The sequence below is a fragment of the Vanacampus margaritifer genome, chromosome 6 (genome assembly GCF_051991255.1).
Source record: "Vanacampus margaritifer isolate UIUO_Vmar chromosome 6, RoL_Vmar_1.0, whole genome shotgun sequence".
Classification (NCBI taxonomy): Eukaryota; Metazoa; Chordata; class Actinopteri; order Syngnathiformes; family Syngnathidae; genus Vanacampus; species Vanacampus margaritifer.
Genome location: NC_135437.1, coordinates 27,001,655 through 27,024,064, shown reverse-complemented (window position 1 = coordinate 27,024,064; position 22,410 = coordinate 27,001,655). Strand labels below are relative to the sequence as shown.

The window sequence follows — 22,410 nt, the reverse complement described above, 5'->3', positions numbered from 1 at the left end:
TTATTGACTCAACCTCTGGTTGAAAATAATTAGCCTGAGTTGTTGGATTAAGTTAGTAGATCAAATGCGCAACCCATCACTGGTGTCTGGATATCCCTTTACTTATAGGGAGAGTGAAGTAAGACGCCACACTTGAGAATTTTTTTTCATTTTTCATTGAAATAATAACAAAAAATAATAATAATCACATAAATATGCGTGCGAAGTACGCCCAAGTAAATAAATACATTTGGAGGGTCATGAATTTAAATCCAAGGGCACGTCAGTTGTCAGCGGTTGACATTGACAGAAACCGGCCAACAGGAGGTGCTGTTGCGACATGATCCTTTTAACTTTGTATTACTCCTATTCGTGATGTGTAACTAACATTTCCAGATAAACAGTGAAGTGAATGAGTCGTGGGCCATGACCATGAAAGAATCTAAGACAAGACAGATGGATTATAGGATTTATTGAAGGATGGATGGATGACAGATGTGTCATGAACTGAGATTTTTGTTTGATTTTTGTTTTTGGCCAGTTTTCCAGTTTTCCTTGTGTCCTGTGTGTCTCTCGTTAGGTTATTGCATTTACCTGCACTTGTTCTGTTTACTGGGAGTCATGTCTGGTTTCCTTTGGTATTTTAGTTCATATCTCATTTTGGACAAAAAAAATATTTTTATTGTGGTTTGTTTTCCTTGTTTTTGTTTTTCAGTCAAATAAGTTTTACGGATGGATGATTTGACGAAAAGAAGCACAGATTGACGGATTATTGAGTTCTTTGACTGACTGGCTGGCTGCTGGGCAGGCAAGTTTCTCAAAATAGGATCTGTTCTTGACAAACCATGAAAACATCAAACTCCTAGAGCAGGTGTTTGCGCAAAGCCAAACAGAGAGTCAGGGAATGCTCCAGTTAGGGTTAAAGCTTTTCCTCTATCAACTTCAGCTTGTTCTAAAAGTTCAAGCAAAAGATTGTGATGCTCAACAACGTGAAGTCGGTGCCGAGTTCCAGTGAAGGTCGTAAAGCTTCTCAAACTGGTGCTGAACCGCAGTTGGGGACAGAAAATCTTCATGCCAGGCGTCACTTGGTGAGCCGTTGGGCAAAGCAATGCTAGGCTTGCAAAAACTTGTCAAATGTTGACGGCTTGAAGTCGGTTCTAACTATACCAGAAATGAAATAGAAAAAAAAGTAAGTGTAGAGTGAATTTTGGGGCATCTTGTAGTGGGGGAAAACTATACTGGATGTATTGGATTAGGACAATCTAAAAGATGGAAATTTGTCAAGGCTTTTTTCCAGATTGTGCTTTGAATCATTTTTCTCATCTGACCCCCATCTGCACATTAAACCTGTAAAAAAAAAAAAAAAAAAATGAAAGAAATTCCATCTTCTCCCTCGAAGTTTTCTGTTTGTTGGACGTGCTTATTTTGGGCTCTGTCAGCCCGACCACATAATGACAGAGCTGGTGCATATGAAAGGCCCATGCCCATACGTCCTCTCCCAGTCGCCTCCCTTTTCACTGGCCCATATAAAAACTCTTGCTTGGGGGTGGGGGGGGCAACTCCCCATTGAATCTCCTCGCTTGCTTCCACCAAAAGCAAAACACCAGCCAGGACCGAGCTGTGCCGACCGGACCCGACCATGGACAACCATTCGTACAGCTATTCGTACAACTTCCCCTCCGACTGCACGCCCCTCACCAACTGCAAGTCGGCCCGCAAACCAGCCGGCTCCACCGTGGTCAACATGGGCAACGCGGGCCAGAACCCCCCTCGGGACTACATCTTCTGGTCTCTGTGCAACACCTTGTATGTGAACTTCTGCTGCCTGGGATTCATGGCTCTGCTGTATTCCATCAAGGTAAGCCCTCGCCACGTTTACCGTCAATATGCTGGCGCATGAAGAAAAGTGTGATGGGATTGTTTGAGGACTGGCGGGTTGTTGTTCCCTACCCTTGATTCACAAAATGTTTGACTCACATTGCCATGGTCAGCAATCGTTCGGATTAAAATTCTATCGTTAGCATGTTAGCATAAATGCTAACGTTTTTTTTTATTTAGAAAAAAAGGAATCCAGTTGTCTTGATTCAACCATGTATGACTGACAATCTACACAAACATAAAAAAGAATACAAATAAAAAAATAACAAGCACATTAAGCTTTTTTTAAATGACGTATGACAGTAAGGTAAAATGGCTCAAGTCAATTATGCTATTAGGCTAACGTTATTCAAAGTTATCATCATACAGTCTTTTGTCAGTTGTCTAACAATGTAAGCTATAAGAACAGAACATTTACCGTCACTGAGACTTTAAAGTTGCGGTCAGATGAGATCCATCATGGCGTACAGCTGTTGTATCCTACAAATTAAGTCTTCCAAAATACCAGAAATCAATTGACACACAAGAAGAAACTACGGAGTGTACAAAAGTTTTCATGAACCAGCAGCGGACTGGCCGGGAGTCCGTAATTAAAGACGCCGAGCGGCTTCATCCGGGTGGTTAAAAATGGCGTAATTGCCATGTTCTTGGTGGGCGAGCGCTCAAGAGAAATTAGAGAGGGAGGAAGAAGAAACTTTGGGTTGCTCCAAAATTAAACAGCTGTAACAGCCTTGAACCTGAGAGGTTTTGAAAGAGCGGTGGTTAAATGTTTGGAATGGATACATACGGTAGCCTACATTTGGTTGGAGAAAAACTCAACCCAGAACTAAGCCGTTGTCTGTAGAAGTCACAAATCTTAACCCAAAACCTAAACTTTGGTGGTGGATGCTAACCCTAACCCAAGTCTTAATCATAACTTTTATCTTAAAACTAACCATGAACACTGATCCTAATCCATGGGTGGGCAAAACAAGGCCGGCATTTAATCTCAAGTTTAGCTGTTATTTCATTAAAATTGTTTAATATGTACTCAATAATTTTTGATTTAGTTTCTTTTCATTTACTGTACTGTGATGCACTTTTGGGGGGGGGGGGCAGTCTACCGTGACCGTAGAAGTATGCCACTAGCCCTTAAACTAGCTCTTGTCATAAAACTGACCTTAGTCCAATCCTAAAACCAGAATCGGTTCCAATGTCAATAGTAGTACTGTATTTCGTTAGTCCCAACACTAAAACAAACCTAATCGGAACCCTAACTGTTCCCTAAAATCCTAACCCAATATCTGAAGAAACACGCAGGTAGCCTTGACCCTAAAACTAAACCTAACCCTGCTCATCTGAAACCCAGAATTTACCCCATGTCTGTTGAGGTACACATTTAGCCCCGAGTCTAGTTCTGACTTTACCTAAACCCAGATCAGCATGTCTTGACTCAGCAGACCACAAACCAATAGCATATTGCTAGCGCTAATCCTGAGACCAAACATTTTTTTTTGGGGGGGGGGGGGGGTCGACATTATGTTTTCTAATGTTGTGAATCTACCGGTACTAATGAAAAATGCTAAATTAGCTAATGATAACAACTGAAAAATAATCCTCGAACGGATAGTGAATAACTTTTTTCTCAAAATCTGTTGCATCGTATTGACTTGCGTACCTCAACGTTGCTGCTGTCCGTTTATTTTTTGGCTAATGAGTCAAGTCAAGATCCCAACCACGATGCTACGTCATGTGATCATCCACAGGGGTAGAAAAACTAGAAAGCCTGTTTTTGAGAAAGAGTAAGAATATATGGTTATGATTTCAAATGTAGGTGAAGTAAAAAGTCATTTGACTCTAAAAAGAGTCTATTTGGTCCCACTCTAAACAAAGTAAAAGTTACAGTTGTAAGAGAGTAAATTCTACTCTGTACGAGAGAATGTTTTTGTTCTCCTTTTGCAAAGTAGCAAACAGTAGGAGGGCATAGCTCAGGTGGTAGAGTGGTCATCTCCCAACATTTCGATCCTCAACCCTTGTGTAACTTTTTTTTTTTAACTATTAAAATGGACTTACACAATTTCCTTCTAAAATGTAATTAGAATTTCTGAGTGAAAAAAAAACTTTACTGGGTTTTTGTCATGGGATAGGCCAATTCTCTCGTACACAGTAAAAATACTAAGAGTAAAATTTACTCTCTTCCAAGTGTAAATTTTATTCTGTTTAGAGTGGAACCAAATAGACTTTTTTAGAGTAAAATGTACTCTACAAAATTTACTGTGTACTCTACCACACTTTCTAAACTTGAAATCAGATCCGATGAATATTCATATATTCAAATGTTCTTGTTGCACCCAATTAGGCCCGTGACCAGAAGACCCAGGGTAACTTGCAGCTGGCCCAGGAGTGCTCGGATAAAGCCAAGTGGTACAACATCCTGGCAGCCGGCTGGAACCTGCTGATTCCGCTCCTGGCCATCGCCCTGCTCGTCCTCCTGCTGGTCCACTTGGGCTCCTCTCAGGGCTCCTTCGACTTTCTCGGAGAAGACGGCCTGCAAAATTTCCTGAATCTCTTCAGCTGGTAGACGGACGGGACATAACCACTGACCCAATTTTCACAACCATTGAGTAATTTGATTTGAAGGACGAGCGAACACTGCAGAGTCTTTGGACGGCAGTGAGGAGGTCTAGTTTTGTTATTAGATGAAACTACGGTCTGACTAAATGAAGCTCCACCCCTCAGTTTAAAATCAAGAAAATAACAGATGATAGTTTCTTCCCTCTGAAAGTGAGAATTGCTGAATTTGCAAATGTATTTAGGAGAAAAATTAGCATACAAAGCTGCATTAAAAAAATATTCTGGACACATTTTGATCAAGGACCTAAAACCAAAGAATGCGGCATTCTTGTATTGTTATATTCCTTAGTGTAACCAATTTTGAAACGTTTTTTTTTTTTAAACGTTATGTTTGTTATATTTATTGTATTTATGCAACCCCGTCATCTACGAATTACCTTCCCACAACTTACCCCAATTCTCACTTTCGTTTTTAAACATATTTAATCACAACAACAAAGTGATTGATGGAAAGGTTTGCTTTAATCTGTTTTTACTTTTAGTTAACTTTTCTTTAAAGATGTGTAACAATTTTCCTAGCGTGGGTTTGGAAATGAAAGAGATGGAGCGGATTTAAGTAAAGAATCATTTTCAGGTAGAAATAGAAATCAGGAAGTTGCAAGCAAGTCAAATTGTTGTACGTATTCATTCTGATAGCATTTACATGGTATCACACAAAAAAAAACTGACATCATTTAGATAATATCAAAGCAGTTTCATGTGTTAGACATACAAAATTAAATTGCCGTTTTTTGGGGGACAAATATAAGATTTATTTATCAAAATTCCAACAAACTTATTCAAATGGATTTTATAGACAATTTCAAAGTGAGCTAACTGCTAAGCACAAACTGTAGCCAGTATATTGTGATTTTCTATCTCCGTCCTGAAACATTATTTTACACAACTCAAAAATTAGCTAAACATGATTAAACTATTAAATTGTGTCTTTTTTTTTTAGGATACCCTGTATGGATTATTATTATTATTATTAGTTAATTTTCTTGCTAACTTTGAATAAATCCACAAAATGAATTTCAATCATTTTTTTCCTTTAAACTTTCCAATACCTTTTTTTCCTTCTTCCCATTTTACATTTTTGTTTCACACGAAGTTCCTCTTGTTACATGCCTTTTCCTTCCCAACCGAACTGGACTTGATGTAAGGGTTGTGTTCTTGTGGTTCTGCCAGTGCACCTACACCCTGCTTTTAAACTGCTACTTACACGGATCCGGGAAGGTTTTAATTCCCAGGCGGGTCCGCCCGCGCTCGCTTCCCTTTCATCCCAGCTGCGTCCAAATATATAGGATATGGTAGCATGCTATTATGCTAAAACACATGATAGTGCTCGCGTGTGTTTAAAAAAAAAAGGCAGCGAACGGAACAAAACTGAGTTTGGTTGAAGTAACAATGTAAACAGTGACTTTTCCCCTTCTTCGCTTAGTTGCACTCGCAAGGAATCTTGGTCTTTGTAGTAACGACTTGTATGCGCAGCGCCGTCCTACACGGGCTTGGCTTAAATACATTGATTTCTCCGCGGCGTTTTCACGTTATGTTGTGCCTCTGTGGCAAAAATGCCACCGTTTGTGACACGTTAACTATTCATGTGAGACGGACGCGACATCACTCGCAATGCTTAAACAATGTTTATCTCCAGCTAGCAGTGTTCAACAATACACGTCCGTGTAGGAACATTGGATGACACACACATAGTTCCATAGTTCCGCTTTATCTAAACGAAGTAAGTCCGTGCGCAAGCTTTGCGTTCATTTACCAAACTTTATTTTTCACAACGGCTGAGTCACCGAGATAAGGAAGGAAAGCGTGATGCGTGGGAAAAAACAATCTGGTGTCTTTAGTATGAGGTGTGATCTGTTTAGCTCCACTGTGTAGACTTGTACTACTTCAAAGTGACTTTTGCGATGTCTGTTGCTGTAATTGGAGGTTGTTCAATAAAGCATTTTAAAAAGAAAGGGAAAAAATGGAAACAATACATTACTGTATGTAGTAGTTTAGCCCGGACACCCCTTTGCATTTGGTATGTTCCATCTCCCTCACTCCCTGCGCGAGCAGACCGCTCTGTTTTTGAGGGTACTGTCAATCAAACAATCAAACAAACAATTACCTTGGAAGTGGCTCGTTAAGCTCTGAAACAAGCAAAAAAAGAGGACACATGCTCACTGGACATGCATGCTTTACGCCATGACATAAGTTTGAAGACAACAAATCACGATTGGCAGAGCGAACACGTGGGGGTGGAGGGGAGGGAGAGGAGGGACTGGAGAACTCACCACCAAATCGACTCTTCAAACGGGGAGGGGGTGGCACAGGGGTACGGTCTCTTACCTACGATGCAACTTGGCGGGGGTTCGATTCCCCGCTAAGGAAAACTAAGGTAAGTCGTTCTCGTCCATAAGCAATGTGTGCTCAGTCAGACTTTGGACACACAAGGTGCACTTCGTGAACATATCTGCAAAACCAATACAAAACCAAAAACTCAACAAAACCAAAACCACAAATATAAAAACTCAATAAAACCAATACAAAACCAAAACCAAAAACTCAACAAAACCACAAATATAAAAACTCAACAAAACCAAAACCAATACAAAACCGAAAAAAAAATCACAAAAACTAAACAAAACAAAACAAACAAACAAAAAAAAAACTTTAAAAAAATCACAAAACCTAAACAAAATTTTTTTGTTTGTATTCCGTGCTATATTTTGCGCTAGTGGTGTAGCTATCAAGCAGGTGCTAGTACTACTTATGCGTGGGAGCTCACTCCGCCCCCATGAGTATCATGTCATTAAACAGTCTTGTATATACAGTATAGTGAGGGTCCACTGGAAATTTAGTTGGTCGACCCTGGATAGTTTTTGTTTATGCCAGTGTTGTGCTGCTAGCGAGCGGAGCTGCTAGCATGTCTAGCCTCTAGAAGCTAGCTGCCCAGGAGCTAGAGCAGAGATTCAAATGTGTCAATCCAAGATGGAGTGTATTCAAGGAGTGTTGTCACCTGGAATTATTGTAAAAGGATGCAGGAATTTACACGGAACGTAGGAAAAGAGGAGTATAACACACACCGATGTCGCAAAGTACAAGAAATACATTTAATTTCATTTCATTTACAATGTCTTTTTTTATTTTATCTATTTATTTATTTATTTTACAATGATGTAGAATTGCACGAGCAGCTGTTTCTGGCCCTCGGCCACGCTGCAAAGGTCGAATATGTTACGACCTAGGCGTCTTTTTCCTCCGACCTCCCACCATTCGACTCTCCTCCTCATATTAGCCATCTCTCTTGAGCTGCCCTCTTTATTTATACACGAGAAATGACAGCGCGGGGTTCCATTCCAACAAGTTCCATTGTTCCGCTTTATCTAAACGAAGTAAGTCCGTGCGCAAGCTTTGCGTTCATTTACCAAACTTTATTTTTCACAACGGCTGAGTCACCGAGATAAGGAAGGAAAGCGTGATGCGTGGGAAAAAACAAACTGGTGTCTTTAGTATGAGGTGTGATCTGTTTAGCTCCACTGTGTAGACTTGTACTACTTCAAAGTGACTTTTGCGATGTCTGTTGCTGTAATTGGAGGTTGTTCAATAAAGCATTTTAAAAAGAAAGGGAAAAAATGGAAACAATACATTACTGTATGTAGTAGTTTAGCCCGGACACCCCTTTGCATTTGGTATGTTCCATCTCCCTCACTCCCTGCGCGAGCAGACCGCTCTGTTTTTGAGGGTACTGTCAATCAAACAATCAAACAAACAATTACCTTGGAAGTGGCTCGTTAAGCTCTGAAACAAGCAAAAAAAGAGGACACATGCTCACTGGACATGCATGCTTTACGCCATGACATAAGTTTGAAGACAACAAATCACGATTGGCAGAGCGAACACGTGGGGGTGGAGGGGAGGGAGAGGAGGGACTGGAGAACTCACCACCAAATCGACTCTTCAAACGGGGAGGGGGTGGCACAGGGGTACGGTCTCTTACCTACGATGCAACTTGGCGGGGGTTCGATTCCCCGCTAAGGAAAACTAAGGTAAGTCGTTCTCGTCCATAAGCAATGTGTGCTCAGTCAGACTTTGGACACACAAGGTGCACTTCGTGAACATATCTGCAAAACCAATACAAAACCAAAAACTCAACAAAACCAAAACCACAAATATAAAAACTCAATAAAACCAATACAAAACCAAAACCAAAAACTCAACAAAACCACAAATATAAAAACTCAACAAAACCAAAACCAATACAAAACCGAAAAAAAAATCACAAAAACTAAACAAAACAAAACAAACAAACAAAAAAAAAACTTTAAAAAAATCACAAAACCTAAACAAAATTTTTTTGTTTGTATTCCGTGCTATATTTTGCGCTAGTGGTGTAGCTATCAAGCAGGTGCTAGTACTACTTATGCGTGGGAGCTCACTCCGCCCCCATGAGTATCATGTCATTAAACAGTCTTGTATATACAGTATAGTGAGGGTCCACTGGAAATTTAGTTGGTCGACCCTGGATAGTTTTTGTTTATGCCAGTGTTGTGCTGCTAGCGAGCGGAGCTGCTAGCATGTCTAGCCTCTAGAAGCTAGCTGCCCAGGAGCTAGAGCAGAGATTCAAATGTGTCAATCCAAGATGGAGTGTATTCAAGGAGTGTTGTCACCTGGAATTATTGTAAAAGGATGCAGGAATTTACACGGAACGTAGGAAAAGAGGAGTATAACACACACCGATGTCGCAAAGTACAAGAAATACATTTAATTTCATTTCATTTACAATGTCTTTTTTTATTTTATCTATTTATTTATTTATTTTACAATGATGTAGAATTGCACGAGCAGCTGTTTCTGGCCCTCGGCCACGCTGCAAAGGTCGAATATGTTACGACCTAGGCGTCTTTTTCCTCCGACCTCCCACCATTCGACTCTCCTCCTCATATTAGCCATCTCTCTTGAGCTGCCCTCTTTATTTATACACGAGAAATGACAGCGCGGGGTTCCATTCCAACAAGTTCCATTGTTCCGCTTTATCTAAACGAAGTAAGTCCGTGCGCAAGCTTTGCGTTCATTTACCAAACTTTATTTTTCACAACGGCTGAGTCACCGAGATAAGGAAGGAAAGCGTGATGCGTGGGAAAAAACAAACTGGTGTCTTTAGTATGAGGTGTGATCTGTTTAGCTCCACTGTGTAGACTTGTACTACTTCAAAGTGACTTTTGCGATGTCTGTTGCTGTAATTGGAGGTTGTTCAATAAAGCATTTTAAAAAGAAAGGGAAAAAATGGAAACAATACATTACTGTATGTAGTAGTTTAGCCCGGACACCCCTTTGCATTTGGTATGTTCCATCTCCCTCACTCCCTGCGCGAGCAGACCGCTCTGTTTTTGAGGGTACTGTCAATCAAACAATCAAACAAACAATTACCTTGGAAGTGGCTCGTTAAGCTCTGAAACAAGCAAAAAAAGAGGACACATGCTCACTGGACATGCATGCTTTACGCCATGACATAAGTTTGAAGACAACAAATCACGATTGGCAGAGCGAACACGTGGGGGTGGAGGAGAGGGAGAGGAGGGACTGGAGAACTCACCACCAAATCGACTCTTCAAACGGGGAGGGGGTGGCACAGCGGTACGGTCTCTTACCTACGATGCAACTTGGCGGGGGTTCGATTCCCCGCTAAGGAAAACTAAGGTAAGTCGTTCTCGTCCATAAGCAATGTGTGCTCAGTCAGACTTTGGACACACAAGGTGCACTTCGTGAACATATCTGCAAAACAAAAACCCAAAACCACAAATATAAAAACTCAACAAAACCAATACAAAACCAAAAACTCAACAAAAGCAAAACCACAAATACAAAACCAATACAAAACCAAAACCAAAAACTCAACAAAACCAAAACCACAAATACAAAACCAAAACCAAAACCAAAAACTCAACAAAACCACAAATATAAAAACTCAACAAAACCAAAAAAGAAAACACAAAAACAAAACAAACAAACAAAAAATAAACTTTAAAAAAATCACAAAACCTAAACAAATTTTTTTTGTTTGTATTCCGTGCTATATTTTGCGCTAGTGGTGTAGCTATCAAGCAGGTGCTAGTACTACTTATGCGTGGGAGCTCACTCCGCCCCCATGAGTATCATGTCATTAAACAGTCTAGTATATACAGTATAGTGAGGGTCCACTGGAAATTTAGTTGGTCGACCCTGGATAGTTTTTGTTTATGCCAGTGTTGTGCTGCTAGCGAGCGGAGCTGCTAGCATGTCTAGCCTCTAGAAGCTAGCTGCCCAGGAGCTAGAGCAGAGATTCAAATGTGTCAATCCAAGATGGAGTGTATTCAAGGAGTGTTGTCACCTGGAATTATTGTAAAAGGATGCAGGAAATTACACGGAACGTAGGAAAAGAGTAGTATAACACACACCAATGTCGCAAAGTACAAGAAATACATTTAATTTAATTTCATTTACAATGTCTTTTTTTATTTTATTTTTTTATTTTTTTATTTTACAATGATGTAGAATTGCACGAGAAGCTGTTTCTGGCCCTCGGCCACGCTGCAAAGGTCGAATATGTTACGACCTAGGCGTCTTTTTCCTCCGACCTCCCACCATTCGACTCTCCCCCTCATATTAGCCATCTCTCTTGAGCTGCCCTCTTTATTTATACACGAGAAATGACAGCGCGGGGCCTCCAACTTTCTATTTTGTCCTTTTGCGGCGGCGGGAAAGTTGTTGCAGATGTCTGTCGTGAGGGGAATTACAGGCTTGTAGCTGGCAGAGGGGAGCGTGTTCAAATGTTGCTTCTGGGTGTTGTCCGCTTACATTTGGGTGAAGATATACACGACTTGCATTTTTCACATCCTCTAAAATGAATCCAAATAATAATTTGACGGTGAGTGCAAAACTTGTGAAGAATCAAACAGTGTTGGTTCTCACAGTATTATTGATAAAAACTTGTGCTTTATTTATCATGCCACAGTCCTCCACATAGCTGAAGGTCAACATACATTTTTTCCCTGCCCAAACACTCCCACTTTCTACTCCCAAACAGAAATGACACACGCCCACGCAGACCAGTCTCATGTATGCCCCCTCCTGGTGATTGGAGGTAAGTACGTCTTCCTAAAATGTCTTATGTGTACCACCCTCTAGTGGATATGCACCTCATTACATGGTGTCAATGTTTATTTTTATACATTAGAGTAATTTTATGATGCAACAAAGTTCTTTTAGTTGTTAGTCTATTAGAAGTTATTCTTCCCTTTTCAAGCATTTTAACTTCATGAGTTAAACTAGTGCGTTATCTTTTGTCACTCTGTGTCCCATGAGCACGTCAACAAACTAAGAACAACGCGCACGCAGCGAAACATCTTGAATGAATCAAGATGGGGCGGTTTTGACAAGTCACATGCTTCATTCCTTCACTCAACAAACCACCCTGTCCCACCGCCCACCATTCCAACATCTTACGTAATTTTTTCCACTAAGTTGTCAATAGGTCTTTTGACCAGCTTTCTTTCTTTCTTTCAAAATCTAAATATTATTACTTGACCTCTGTTCCCTCTACTTTGCTGCGTATAATTGATGTAAATATAAACATGTCAGGTATCTAATATAATGTACCTATTCAATCTTATGCCATCTGAGATTTATACCTTGTACCTCAGAACTTTTAGGTAGTGGTGGTAACCACAATTCCTGCCTTAAATTAGCATGTAAAAAAAAAAAATATATATATATATATATATATATATATATATATATATATATTTTTTTTTTTTTTATCCATCTAAAAGGTTATTTCCCCCCCAAAAGGCTGGGATTTTTAGATATTACATTTATAATACTTTTTAATGACTTTATATTTTAAAATATGCATTATATGCTCTAAAAAAACAAAACAAAGATCATTTAATTTAAAAAGATAAATTAATGTATCTAAAAAAAAAAGTCCATTACTTTTAATATGATCACATTTTGTTTTATCCCATTTATTTGACTATAATATACAATAAAAAAGGTAGATATAACAAAAAATATATTAAATAAAAAAATTTAGAGATCAAAAGTAGATTAAAAAATATATATCTAGTATACCAAAAAAATGCAAAGTACGATTTATATTATTTGATGGGGTGGGAAATGTTTTTTGGGGGGGGGGCTTGAGAAAAGTTTACGAGGATGTAATGAGGATTCTGTCCACCAGTGGGCACCAGAAACTAAATTTTCAAACTTACGCCAAAGCTCCTCAGTGTCAAAAACTAAAACGTAGACCTTATCAAATATTTCTGAACTTTGGTTTCAACAACAAAAACGAAAAGTATACTACAATCCCAATGAGTACTTCAGGTTCTCCAGTTAGTCTTCTTCAATAATTAATTGAAGTTGCAAAAAAATGTCACTTAGGCCTTGCATTTGTCTGAGGGGAAGTGCCCTCTTATCGATCAACAGCAGCTCCAGGTTACGCAACGCCTGCACACCACGAGGCCCGTTAGTGTAACAACCCTCCTACATGCGACACACCCCGCCCCACTCTTCAACACGCGCACACATCTACACACACCTGCTAGACACAACCCAGGGTGGGCGTGGCAATGGTCTGCAGGGCTGGAAGGGCAAGTTGGAGCCAAGTGAAGGCAACTCATGAGCAGAAGCAAGGACGGCAGTCTTTCTTTTTTGCTTTTGAATCGGGGAGCGTAACAACACACAACAGGCAACATGAGCAGGTAAGAGGCCTCTTGTCACTTCAAGGTCAACCCAAGGGTGACCTTTGTCGCATGCATGGACTCACTGTTCACGTCCTGCATTTGGATTTTAATCACTTTTTTTGGTTCAGGAGTGAAAACATCAACGTGGGCGTGTGGTTTCGTTTTCATGCTTATGCATGACAACTTCTGCATTTTTGCTTCCTCTGTGCACATCCATCCATAATTACACACACAATGGTCTTGTTCTAATTTTACGACCTAAATAAAGTCTTTGGGTGTTGCGTTTCCTGCCGTCGCACCCTGCTTCACAACATTCGGCACACCCGCACCACCTCCATGTCAGTCAAATGTTGCCCCCACAAAGCAACACAATGTTATCAGTTCACTACATGTATCATGTGTATGCATACAAAAGGTCAGTGGCTGTCAAACTGTTTTTTTCCACACCAAGTACCAAGTGTTTATCACTTTTCAAGTTTTCTTCTCTAAAGAGTGTTTTTTTTATTTTAAGTATTGTATTTGTATTTTTGCAATATGTTAGTGGTTTGTTGATCCATGATAGTACCACTCTACAAACAAACAAAACAAAAATATGCACTTGAATAATGATTACATTCAAACAAAAACATGGATACAAATGTTAAATAAAAAAGCGCTTATAAGTTATTATTTAAAACAAACCGTTCCAAATATGCTGGGCAAATCACTGTGTTAGGTTAGGTTAGGTTAGGTTAGTAAAACGTCTCTAAATATAACTTGCAAAATACAACCAAGTATAGAGTAAAAAAGTAAAAAAAAAAAAAAAAAGAAGAAAAGTTTCCCCCCATCAATTAGGCTGTTTTGAATGGAGGTATAAAAAAAAGAAGTTTTTTTCTAAACATTAGCCTAAAAGTATCCCTCTTTTATCAACTTAAATATTGCTTGTAGTGAGAAAAAAAATTATAAATATTTTGCATTTTATTTTATTTTTATTTTACTTTTTTAACCAAGACCTCACTCATGTTGATAAAAAAAAAAAAAGTTCGTACATATTTACCTCCTTTTTACCAATAGCTGTTGTTAAATGTAGGGAGTAAAGTAAAGAGAAAAACGGTAGCAATACCTGAAAAAAAAATGACACAAGTTAAGTAACAAAGGTATTTTGTGATGTGTATTTTAATGTACTTTTGTATAGGGGACTACAGATGCAAATTAGCAAGTGCTGCTAGAATCTGTCATATTTACAACTGAATTTGCTGTTAATCAATGTGCACGGTCCCTTTCAAATAAAATGAAATGTAGTTTGTTACTTACCACCACTGTAAAAGAAAAAAGAAAAAGAAGCTATGTTAGCATTAGCATTGTTAGCATGATTATCGCGTTTGCGGGGACAGTTTCTTGTTTTGCAAAGTCCACAGAGGGACACATTATATTTATGAAAAAAATATTCTAAAAAAGATGTGATCGTGCTTTAATATGAATTGTTTGTCCATTTTCCTTTCGAGTTTTACACCTTTTATACAAGACCAGAGTCCTTCCCTTTATTTATTTTTAGCGGAGCTTTGCTAATTAGCGGGTTGGGGGTGTCGCGCCCTCTCCTCAGGCCTGTTTGTTCTTTGTTCATATTTCACTTCCTCTATGGGAAGCCGTAAAACGAGTTAGCAAGCCTTTCACCTTTGGACTTATGTAAGATATTGCATAATTGTCCGCCGAGACCCTCGACATGCCAGAAGGGCTGCTATGCATTTGGACCCCCAACCCCCACCCCGCCCAATAAAGCCCATCCTGCTAGCGCTGGGGCTCATGTTACACACGTACACGTTTGTGCATTCTGTGTGTTTGTGTCACAGAATCCTACTCGAGTGCTGTTGTAATCAAACCAACATCCATCGACTTCAACTCCCGAAACCCGAAACCTCGTTGTGATAACTTTGATGAAAACAATACAAAGCATCAGACCCTGTATTACTTGGCAGCCCTCCAACGAAAATAAAGCAACAGAATTGAAGGAAGGAGTGTTGTTGTTTTTTTCTAGAGATGACACAAGTTCCACACAAAAAAAAAAGTTTTGATGTACTTATATTGGAAACTCCTCAATGAAGCAATAAGCAAACGCTAGCAGTCATATGATTACCAGTAAGCAATTTTTTTTAAGAGGAAACATTTCAGAACACAATGTTTTTTTCAGAGTCGATCTGGTCCAACTTTCGCCACAGTCCACATCTGGATGCAATTGTGCACATTCCGAATAGATTCCCAAACACCCCCAGAAGGTCGAGAAAGCAATAAAAGGACGGGGGAGGAAAAGCCTTGAAGGGTTTCAGTCACCATTTTGTTGGTTATTAGCGCTTTCTTTGGGTTTTTTTTGTGTTATCTTCCAAGTGTTATTCTTCGTGACATAACGGGCTGCATCTGGTGCTGATCAGGAGAACTGGCGTTCGTCAAGCTTGTGACAGCAGGGAGAGCAAAGCCGTTTTATGACCTCTTGAAGAGAATGTTTTTGTGGCATGTGGAGAGATGATATGTAAAAAAAAATTAAAAAAAATACTGACGCAAACGATCAGGGTGGAAGGCGGTCTGGTGATCGCCCTGATCAACTTAACATCATGCGCGAGTGGAGATTTTTTTGCAGTTCTTACTTTGCGTGTTTTGATCTTCTGCATAGACTCCAGCGAGTCCATTTCTGCTTCTGTGATGTCAAAAACTGTGTCCGATTTTTGTGTGTGCGATTCGATTCAGAATTATTAACGATTTTTGATTCAAAATGATTTGATTGACAATGATTTTTGCTTCAATCTATAGATGTTCAAGGAATCGTTATGATCTACTCCAGTCTGACTCGCTAATGCTAATTAGAGCTCTACTCGCCGCACTTTTATAACTCAAAAGAACGGTTCCACGCCAAAAAAAAAAAAAAAAACTTTTATTGGAATAACTTGATCGTGACTTTTTCCTTCTACTCTCTAATATGGCTACAACTTAACAGTGTATGTATCAGACCGCGTGGAACCACACTGCCCGTAAGTGGCCAAATCGGTTACAACATGAACAGCGCTCCCAATAAAGGCACACACAAACAAAGGGAAGACAGTATAAAATCATTTAAATAAAATCGATTTGGGGGCATTTAAAATCGATTCTGAGTCGTACTAAATGAGAATCGCGATTCTTATGTGAATCTATGTTTTTGGCACACCTCGAGAACTTAGTATTGTCCCCCAAAAAAATTGGGGGTTGCCTTCCTCTTTAAGAACCTCAGTTTCAGCCTTTACTATTTGAGACTGAATCAACTCCCATTTTGTTTTTAAGTCCAGGGAAAATTCTGTCGCTGATGACTGACCAAAGTCACTTGCACTTGTGAGGGTTTCCATGTGACCGAGCAAGAGAAAGAAGCCTTTCTGTCCGATGCACGTCATCTGATGTGCGATGTTCTGCCAGCTATTAGACGGACTAAAATTAGCATCAGGCCAGCTTTGGTGAACAAAAGAAGTTGCTGTAAACCCGCCGATGATGTACAGTGAGAATGTTATGTAACGGCGGGATCATCTGTTTGGATGCATAGCAGCACTGCACATGTACATTGCATTTTTTTTTTTTTTAACCTCATGCACTCCCTTTTGAAACAAATAATGTGAAGTTGGGCTATTGCGACATTGAGCTTGTGTCTCTCTCGTGGTGTGCAGGTGTTTGATTACCCAGCAGGAGGTGCAGAGTTTCATCGAGAGGTGCATGATGGCGGTGGGCACCAAGCAGCATCACGCCCGCAGCCTGGCACAGGTTCTGGTGGAGGGCGACCATAGAGGTCACTACAGCCACGGACTGAACAGGATGGGTCAGTTTAGCCTAGCGCAACATCGCCACAGTTGCCCACGCATTTGCAGTTTGACTTGAAATATCATTTGGGACTGTTTTTCCGACAGACATGTACGTGAAAGACGTTAAGACGGGAATCTGCGCCAAGGACGGTGAGCCCGTCCTGGATAAGGAGAGCCCCGCCACGGCGCTCGTGGATGGGAGGAACCTTCTGGGCCCCGTGGTGGGGAACTTCTGTATGGATCTGGCCATCAAGAAGGCTAAGGAAGTTGGCATCGGATGGGTGGTGGCGCACGGTGAGGAAAAACAAGGACTCATCACATGATTCATTTTGTCCCACTCAACCATCAACATTATACTTTTCAGGAGCTATTATTTGTTAAGCCTTTATTTTGTTGCGATTGCTGCAACCTTGTTGTCGATACAATTGAATAGGATGTAGTAAAAAAAAAAAAAACATGCTAAAAGCTGCTGCAGTAAATTTAATTTCAAATCGCTACTGCCACCTCTGGCAGAAAAATGAAACTACACACACTCTTTACGTACAAACACACATGACGTCCGTCACATCCGCAGACAGAGGGCGGGAAATTCAAACCGGAATCCAGTCTGAAAACGATCGGCCAGAGGCTTGCAGGAGTAAGCCATTGTGAACGGCTAATGTGTTAATAGACTAATTAGAAGATGTTTCAGTCATAAACAGTCAAATAGAAAGGCTATTGTAAAGATATTTTGGGGGCAAATTGTTACATAGAGCAACTTTTATAAATCTTAACTATTGATTGAAGTTAATTTTTATTTGAATACACTACTAATTGAAATTCAGTTTTACTCTCATAATGCTAACAGAGTTGCAAATCAATGCTAATCCTAGTTTTTGCTCTAAAGTACATGCAATTTATGTTAGCTGCGATGCTAACTGGTCATAACAAACTTACTAAATAATAAAGTAAACTTTTATATGAGTATATTTTTCTGCTAATCATGTCACAATCAAGTCACAGAGCACAAACCTTTAAAAATGATTGACTTGTAACTCCATCCGTTTCCTGCTCAATTTGTTGACTGCATTTTGGTAAAAAGCGATTTGATTTAATAAAAGTGAGAAAGTAATGTTGTTGTATTACTGTGTATTATAATAACACAATGGCACATTATTTAAAGAAAAACATTTTAATCAAGGACCATGAAAGCGATTCACATTATATTAGGTCAAAAATTTAAAAAAACGTGGACATACTTGGACGTCAAACCATAATATTGGCATTTTATGCTAGTTGTATGTCAATGCTGTATCATAACAGACAACAATATAATGTAACGTTAAGTTGATATTTTCTTCCAAATATGAAATACTGCAAAGTCAAAGAAATGTGAACTGTCTGTTGTAGGCTCCAACCACTATGGCATCGCCGGCTACTACGCCATGCAAGCTCTGAAGGAGAACATGATCGTGAGTCAATAATGTCTGCGAATCCAACTGCTGTCTCGTTTACTTTATGTGAACAAACTGGTCATGTCGCCAACACAGGGAATGTCTTTCACCAACACGTCCCCTCTGGTGGTCCCCACGCGGGGAAAAGAGGTCAGCAATTATACTGAAGTTTTTTCTTTGCCTTCTTTTCTTCTTCTTTTTCTCCTCCTTTTTCTTCGCCTTCTTTTCTTCTTCTTCTTCTTCTTCTAATTTATGAACTCATTCACTGCCATTGACGGCTATAGATGTCAAAAATTCATTTGAACTATTTCTATTAGTTTTACTTTTTTCCCCACTTTTTTTTTTAACAAGAGTATGAAAACGTAGGATTTTTTTAAATTGTACATTTAGAACAGATATAAAATTTGTGAGATTAATCATGAGTTAACTAGTGAAGTCATGCAATTAATTACCATTAAAAGTTTTAATTGCCTGTGGTAAATTTTTATTTATTTATTTTATTTTATTTTTATTATACATTTATTGTTTTTTTTTCTAGGTTTTCATACTCTTGTTAAAAAAAGTGGAAATTTTTAAATGACTAGAAATAGATGAATTTTTGACGTCTATAGCCGTCAATGGCAGTAAATGAGTTAAGTTGAACTGTCGTTTGTAGTGCACTTTAGGCACCAACCCCCTGAGTGTGGCAGCTCCGTCCAAAAATGGCGACAGCTTCGTCCTGGATATGGCTACGTCCGCTGTCGCCCTTGGAAAAGTGAGTACACTGAGGCCAACAGGCTTCTCTTAACAGTCGCAGTTTTGAAACGACCTTCTTCATACTCCTCGGGATTTTTACTACCTTATTTATTTTTAATGATACCAAATTGAAACTGGCTTTTTTTTCTACCCCACGGCTAAAAAATTCCACCGGTGCTCCTCATATCTAGAGTTTGTTGTGAGACATTTTTGATACGTGTGCACACAGGTGGAGCTGCACGAGCGTCGTGGTGACACCATCCCAGAGGGATGGGGCTGCGACCCCCAGGGCAAGATCACTGCTGACCCCAAGAAAGTTCTGAACGGAGGAGGCTTGGTTCCCATCGGTGGCAGCGAGGCCACAGGTCTGCTCTAACGTCTCATTGAGTCACACTGAACATGCTCATGTCCATACACTTTTTTGTTATTATTTATTTTTAATATTATTATTATTATTTTTATTCCTTTTTTAAATTACTTTTCTTTTTTATTATTATTATTTTTAATTTTATTATTATTATTTTAATTTCTTTTTTTTGTTTAATTACTTTTAATTTATTGAACATTTTTATTTACGCCAAATGCTCGGGTACCTTCTTGTTATGGTAAAAATGAACATTGTTAAATGACCACTGCACAAGAGCATTATTAAAAGTTTTAAAGGCACTTTGGTACACGTTTTGCGTTAGACCTGATTTGTGTGTACCTAATGAAGTGTCCCATGAGTGAATTGTACTATTGTGCGTGTTTTTGTCGTCCAGGCGGGTACAAAGGTTACGGCCTTGGAATGATGGTAGAGGTGTTCTGCGGTATCCTGGCTGGTGCCAAATACAGCAACCATGTCCGCACATGGAAAGTGACCGACAGGGTTGCAGACTTGGTAGGTTGCGCACTTTATCTACAAAGTTATTTTGAACTATATGATCGTGAGTTTTTGATGCGTAAATGAGGAAAATGGCAATAACTGCAGACTATTGTGTGATTTCTGTTCACACAAAACATGGTTCCGTTTAAATTTGACAAAATACGCAAATATGAAAACACATATATTTTTTAAAGTATTACAAAGTTTGTCATGTAAAATGGATTTGATATATACCATTTTGAGGTAAATCAAGAAAATATGGCATATATTCTTTATCCTCTTTGAAGAATGAATAATATTACCGAGTGTACTGAGGACCTGCCACTATGTCTGTATAAAAACAGTATACAAGGGTTAAGCAAATTCAACCTCTGCCATGTTGCTTTAACCCAGTGAATGTTTTTACTCTTTGCATTGGGTCATTGGCCTCGTCAGAGCTGTAACCAAGGTGGTTTGTGTGCGTGCGTGTGTTTTCACAGGGTCAGTGTTTCGTGGCAATCAACCCGGAGAACTTCGCTCCCGGGTTCACCGAACGCATGGCGGACCTCCTGGCCATTCAGAGAGGACTGGACCCTGTGAGTGCTTGGGTTCGGGGACACCGGGCTCTGGGAGAGGCGGCAGGAACACAAAGTCTGACAGACACGTCAAATTCAACAGCGTCAAGATGTTTATTTATAGAAATTCTTAACATATTTATGACATGTTTTGTTAACTTAAGAAAATAAGCAATTTAAAAAAAGTCCTGAATAAATACACTAAAAAAATGAAAAATAAACAATACAATATGTTATTTATAAATGCAATATAAGGATGTTTACATATAAATGATAAAACATCCATTAATACAATGGAAGCAAATTACATGTAATATAAATAAAAACATAACTGAATAAATATGTATGTCGGCTAAATACAATTTGGAAATGAAAACATCTTAACAAACAACAAGATGGATACATTTTTGTTGTTTTTGTGCTGCAGGCTGAGGCCAATGCTCCTGTTCTGACCGCCGGAGATCCCGAGAGGGCCAACATCGCCAAGTGTGAGAAGATGGGCGGCATCCCGTACCACATCAACGTCGTCAACTACATGGTAGGAACAAGTCTTAGTTTATTTATAGATCTCAAATGAGAAATAAACACAATTTAGTTGCAGATATGAATTATAACACAATAAGAATACAACATTTTAATGCAGTATGTACATGCTACTGTGTATTGTATACATAATACTGTATATATAATCTATATGTATTTATTAATATAGCCATTCTATAGCAAGTGAATCAGTGACGACCAAAAAATAACAAGCTATTTCTTTTACAACACCGCTACCCGCTGGAACTGATGGGTAACTGCACAAACACTCGCTGTGGTTCGAATGACACTCCATTGCGGCCGAAAACATAATAATAATAATAATAATAATAATAATAATACAATTAAAAGCGTGGACTTACATTAAGTCTGGCCAACTTCTACATTGGTCGTTAAGAGGGAGTGACAAGGGGGGGGGGGGGGGGGAATCATTTTAACTTGTGATCAAGAGTGATTCGATATTTTAAATAATATTTAAGAATCACTTTCACTACAGCCACAGTTACTTTAGTCTCAGAACAACTGCATATTTCTGTATTTTGTGCATTGATTCTTTGAAATTTCATTGGGGAGACAGAAAATGCTCTTTCACTCTGGAATAACACATTTCGTTGTTTGATTTCAGAATGAATGTGCCAAGAAAGAGGGTGTCAGTCCTCTGCTGCCTTGTGACAAAATCATTCCAGAGTAGAAGTGACAACTTGTCTTCTTCTGAGCATCCTCCTCCCTGCCAGCAGGCTGGTTGGCATCTTTCAATACTGTGACCAAATGAAAGCAAGTCTTGCTGTGGCATCTAAAGACAAAAAAACACACCAAATTGTCAATAAGGGACTGCGTGAAATTACGTTTTAGTCATATTTGGTCTGTGTGACACACTAATATACTGTAATGCAACATGTCGGCTATTACTTTGACTACAAATTGTGCACCTTTCTTTTTATGGATCCTGTTGCATGTTTTTACTTGACGACTGAATAAATGAAAACTCGATGTTCCAAGTCCAGCCGAGGCTGGCATCACTTGGCAACTCAGTGAAGCAATGCGGTTAGAGAAACAAGTGAATGTACTGTGAAAGTGCCTAAAATATGGGATGTTCTAAGAACATTTTGAATTGGATGACTTATTTTTATATATTCAATATACAGCAAACACAATGAAGGCTTGTTGTCAGCAATATTTCAAGTGCCTTATTCTTTGCAATAAAGTCATATTATACAACATGTAGTCATTATTTAGCATATGACATATATACAATACAGACTATAGGCCTATACATTTGATAGTAAAGCAAAGAATCATATTTCGGAACTTAAAACT

At 39.1% G+C, this 22,410-nt stretch overlaps 2 protein-coding genes and 1 long non-coding RNA gene across 4 annotated transcripts; 2 read left to right on the top strand and 1 right to left on the bottom strand.

Annotated features, from left to right (window-relative positions):
• Positions 1 to 112: 112 nt before the first annotated feature.
• LOC144054086 (interferon-induced transmembrane protein 5-like) lies at positions 113 to 6,413 on the top strand. Its single transcript, XM_077569166.1, has 2 exons — positions 113 to 1,837; positions 4,196 to 6,413. Exons 1-2 carry the CDS (start codon positions 1,619 to 1,621, stop codon positions 4,415 to 4,417), a joined length of 441 nt encoding a protein of 146 aa, XP_077425292.1. The 5' UTR covers positions 113 to 1,618; the 3' UTR covers positions 4,418 to 6,413.
• LOC144054088 (uncharacterized) lies at positions 1,997 to 6,954 on the bottom strand. Of its 2 annotated transcripts, none has more exons than XR_013294597.1 (2): positions 5,520 to 6,954; positions 1,997 to 4,384 (listed from the first exon to the last, which is right to left on the bottom strand). It is a non-coding gene; the product is annotated as an uncharacterized LOC144054088 (long non-coding RNA). The 2 variants fall into 2 exon arrangements; XR_013294598.1 differs by having other exon boundaries at positions 5,675 to 6,954.
• Positions 6,955 to 13,022: 6,068 nt separating this feature from the next.
• Positions 13,023 to 22,311, top strand: LOC144054146 (putative oxidoreductase YjmC). The gene is made up of 11 exons (XM_077569279.1): positions 13,023 to 13,187; positions 16,832 to 16,980; positions 17,069 to 17,257; positions 18,353 to 18,414; positions 18,493 to 18,546; positions 19,052 to 19,150; positions 19,361 to 19,496; positions 19,893 to 20,011; positions 20,476 to 20,571; positions 20,978 to 21,088; positions 21,719 to 22,311. The coding sequence occupies exons 1-11, from the start codon at positions 13,180 to 13,182 to the stop codon at positions 21,782 to 21,784; spliced, it is 1,089 nt and encodes a 362-aa protein (XP_077425405.1). The 5' UTR covers positions 13,023 to 13,179; the 3' UTR covers positions 21,785 to 22,311.
• The last annotated feature ends 99 nt before the right edge of the window (positions 22,312 to 22,410 follow it).